The sequence below is a fragment of the Sphaeroforma arctica genome (genome assembly GCF_001186125.1).
Source record: "Sphaeroforma arctica JP610 unplaced genomic scaffold supercont1.9, whole genome shotgun sequence".
In the NCBI taxonomy this organism is placed as follows: domain Eukaryota; class Ichthyosporea; order Ichthyophonida; genus Sphaeroforma; species Sphaeroforma arctica.
The window spans coordinates 45,518-49,791 of NW_014040549.1; the positions used below are offsets into that span (position 1 = coordinate 45,518).

Genomic DNA, 4,274 nt, shown 5'->3' on the forward strand with positions numbered 1-4,274 from the left:
ATGTGTGTGTGTGTGTGTGTGTGTGTGTGTTTGATGTGTGTATTATTTTTTTGTGTCTATGGGTGTGTATGTTTGTTTTTAGATCCTTTAGGATTGTCCACACTGCTCACAAAGTATTTTGACCCTACTAACACCCCATTGAGTCATTAGCGACAAATTCATTCGTACTTGTGCAAAAAACCTGCAATCACATGCTCGCTCATTCGCGGTACCTTATGCTCGCACCGTTACACCCACCCTACATACCTAGCCATAGATATTTGCTTACTATTGCTGTCTCCCACATCTATTCACTTATGTGAATTTTCAAATTTACCCTATTTATCTATAACGCTTCATAAGTGAATATCAACATTTACCACATTTGCCTATAACCCTCGTCCTAGCCCACCCCCCCCCCAAAGCATATCCCGAGGTCTTACGTAGGCTTGGCACACACTGTTGTAATCCTACTTATTCTAGTGACGAAATATACTAATATCTCGTTGAATCATCATTAGATGGGATAGTCATTTAGTCGTGTGTCAATTGGGGCTACATCCCTCGTAACACCATATACCACCCCGGTCACTAGGCATGGGTCTGATGGTGGTTCCCTAACGGAATACACTTAATTTTTATTTGGGGGGGGGGGGCAATCGTAGATCTATAGGGATAAATATCATCACCCAGATAGGGGTTTCACCACAAACCTTTCGTAAACTGCCTCTTATTGTAGTAGGGCTATCGTCAGTCTACTCAATCACCGTGTACCATGATGTATACTATTTCATGGGCCGTAATACACTTGCTACTACTACCTCACCTTAGTCAATCGCATACATTCATCTAATCCGATGCTAACTTTATTGTTCTTACTATGATATCAATTCACATGCAGAATTGCATGGTTTTCCCTCTCGACAGCTACAAATACCTGCTCATTCATTTATTCATTTTTATATTCTTTCTACAAATTTGGAAGTATATTCTGACCCTTTTGCATGTCCGCTTATTTATTCAAGCCATCTATTAACATACTCTCTCACTCATATGTGCGTATACATTCTCGCACTGTATATACCTAACCGTCGCTCTAGACGCTATGCTTGTTGAACAATGAACGTTCCCATACCTTCCCGATACACCACATACATGCTCTCTAATATGGTCTTGAAGATACAAGCTTTCTCATGCATCAGCACCCAATTATCATCATCTTGTTTGTGTTTTATACAAGTGATTAGTCGAACAGAAAGTACTTGAATGTGCCGAAGAATGCTCTGAAGTTTTGACTGAAATCGACGCCGTTAGTGTAAGTAAGGCATACAGACACGTTGCAGAGTTTGCCAGAGAGTGTTTTCCAGCCAAATTTGACAAGATTGTCTGAGCAATCGAATTCAGTTTAGAAAAAATGCGTAAAGCTAATAGCCCATATGTGGTACAGTTATTTTCACTTCCGATGTAATACTTGCAATTGTAGTGCAAGGTGTCATCTGTGGAATCAATACTGTATTCAAAAGTATACAATTGCTCGGGTATCTATGAGTATCGCTATCCAACTAGGTAAAATCGGAACAGTCAATTGGCATACATATGTAAACTTATATGCATGTTTACATATAATCGTATACTCGTATAGAAGTATGGAATTCACACAGCCATTGTGAGTTGAGCTTGCCATTTCATCGTAGCATTGTGTTCTTTCAAGACACATCAAGAAAGATGTTTATTGATTTCAGAACACGTAACTTGCCAATAAAGTTGTGGTCTGCTGGTTGTCGCTCAGTGTTTGTAGTACGGTAAATTCAAAAATGAGTCTTCCAGTGGTGCAGATGCAATGGAGTTGTGATTTGTTAGTCGTCGCTTGGTGTTTGCAGTACGGTATATCTATAAAATGTTTTTCCTATGGTTCAAATGCCGTCAGCTAATTGTGAATTGATATCTTGTTTGACACATTTGTCTGTATAAAAATGGGTGCACACAGGTGTATAGCGTACAAATTGTGCTTGGAGCATGTGTATCAAGATTTTATGGAAACAACCAGTAGGACGACGTATATTCTGTAGGTCATGTGGACAAAGATACCATGGAAAATAGTAAATTATACATACATTATGCAGTGAGCTAAGCCAATTTAGTATCAGAGGCTCAGTGTCGAAAGCAAAGGAGCGCACCCCATTTTATGTGAGACACAGTGCAGCTGCATAATGCGAGTCATGGTATTTCAATACTGTTTTGATCATCTATGTTATGCTCATCGAATTGCGCGTTAAAATCTGTGCAAATATGTAAATACCTATTTATCTATACTAACATACATAAATACCTATTTATCTATACACGCATACATAAATAGATAGGTGCGTACACGATAGCCGTGTTCATTTATGTATGTGTACACGAAGTACACGTACCAGTAAGGTTTTGAATGATGTCGCCTTGTCACCTAGCTTCACTTCTTTTCTAGTCTCTAAGAGTCGAATGCGTTTCATACCAGGAACTGGTGAGTGAGCAGTTGGAACTAAAAGCGGACGCGTTCACCCAATTGGTATTGTTGCGAGTGGAAACATCTACTCTCAAGAAGTACTTACAGGTATGGGTTCGTTTAGTCATGAATATGCGATTGAATCGCACGTATATGTGGCAATTGTGACATCCCTGTTGACTACTGGAACATTGCGTCTATGGTTTTACGTGGACCCGGTATTGTCGCACTCATGTATAATCTACTTATTTCGCTCACATGTCTTTCAATGTTGAATTCAATGAATTAGTTGCCACGGTGTTTGAGTATTCATTGGCACTCAGTATTAGTCCCTGTGGCGGGATTGATTTCCGCACTGAACGTGTTTGAGGTCGGTCGTTCGTATTATCAAACACGCCTCTTGCATATTTGAAAACTTAAGCGAAGATTTATGGATGTGTTTCGAAGTTCTCATGGAATCTCACGGGTACAAACTATCTTGCATGCTCGCTCTATTGTCCTTCACATACCACCTACACTACAGTCCATCGCGCGATTGGTTAGATATCAAATGAAAAAATGCGTAAAATGAATTAGCGCCACTGGCGACACATCAAGATATACCCCAGAAGCATATCTATTTGATCCAATGGTTTGTACATATGTGTTCGCACACTCAGTTGCCGTATTATATATTCAGTGCAGCGCAGACGTGTAAGTTATCGCAAAGAGAGGTTATCAATGTACAGGATTATACAGCAGGAGTGCTTTGAAAGTTCATCAATACGCAGTCTTAAGTGCATTTAGGAATTGACATGTGCTCCATGTTTGTGGCAAACCAACAAGAACTTGTGAAAGAAAGACCATCATGCCTGCGAAGCTCAGACCCTTTCGCTGCGCCTCATTTTTCTTCTTGAGTCCAACTGTCGACATCACCCGGAACACACAGAAACAAGATATTTATGTATGTGTATTCAGCAACAAACTTCGGATACATACTTCTGCGTAGTATAAAGCACATAAAATGGTGTTCCAAACTGGGATAATACTTCATAATTTGATACCCGTGTCTATCAGACAACTGTCAACAGCGAAATGTGGACTCACTTTGTACAACATTGTTTGCATCTGACTGAAAGACTATTGAGGATGAAATACAAACACTGGATGCCGAACATGTCAAACTGAAAGCCAGAAGAGCTGCGCAACACCAGGAGCTGTCCACGCAGGTAGGCACCTTGTTAGTACGAGTAATATATAGTCAGCATTGTACATTTTCCAAGATACTTAACAATTTTTACGAAGGTGCTACATCGTTTTTAAATGTAGTCTGCGCTCTTACTATACATTGCATAGGTGACACTGGCATTGCACTCTCGAGTATATCGAACATACCTCAGTGTTATTGATATCTGCTCATCTGATCAATGCTTGCAAATACTTGTTGCTGTCTTTGAAGGACGATGATGATATTGATATGAATTGTGTCACTATAGACTTGAATAGACAACACAATTGTATATGATTAGATGATGTTAATAAGAATCGTTTCACAATAAACGTGAATAGAAATACAATTGTGTCATCCATGACATTCCACAGGTAGTACGGGCAACTGAGCTGTCGTCTACCATCTGCAGTGAAGAGATGCAACAGCGCAAAACGACTTCAATCACAAACCTGCGCTCAGATATCCAGCAACAATCGCATCAGTATAATGCACTTGACCAGTATTTGCAACAGGTAAGCGTATATTATGTTCGAAACGAAGATCAGCTAAACGACAGCAGTGACCACGGTTTCAGTATATATATATATATATATATAT

The 4,274-nt window shown here is 39.7% G+C and overlaps 1 protein-coding gene across 1 annotated transcript in view; it reads left to right on the forward strand.

Moving 5' to 3' along the window:
* Window positions 1–2,189: 2,189 nt before the first annotated feature.
* SARC_00321 (hypothetical protein) overlaps window positions 2,190–4,274 on the forward strand; it is a gene marked incomplete at its 5' end in the record, with an annotated part of 8,322 nt that continues 6,237 nt past the window's right edge. The window contains 4 exons of the mRNA XM_014305983.1: window positions 2,190–2,201; window positions 2,480–2,575; window positions 3,586–3,675; window positions 4,049–4,189. Coding sequence (XP_014161458.1) covers window positions 2,190–2,201; window positions 2,480–2,575; window positions 3,586–3,675; window positions 4,049–4,189 — 339 coding nt within the window. The remainder of the gene's footprint in view (window positions 2,202–2,479; window positions 2,576–3,585; window positions 3,676–4,048; window positions 4,190–4,274) is intronic.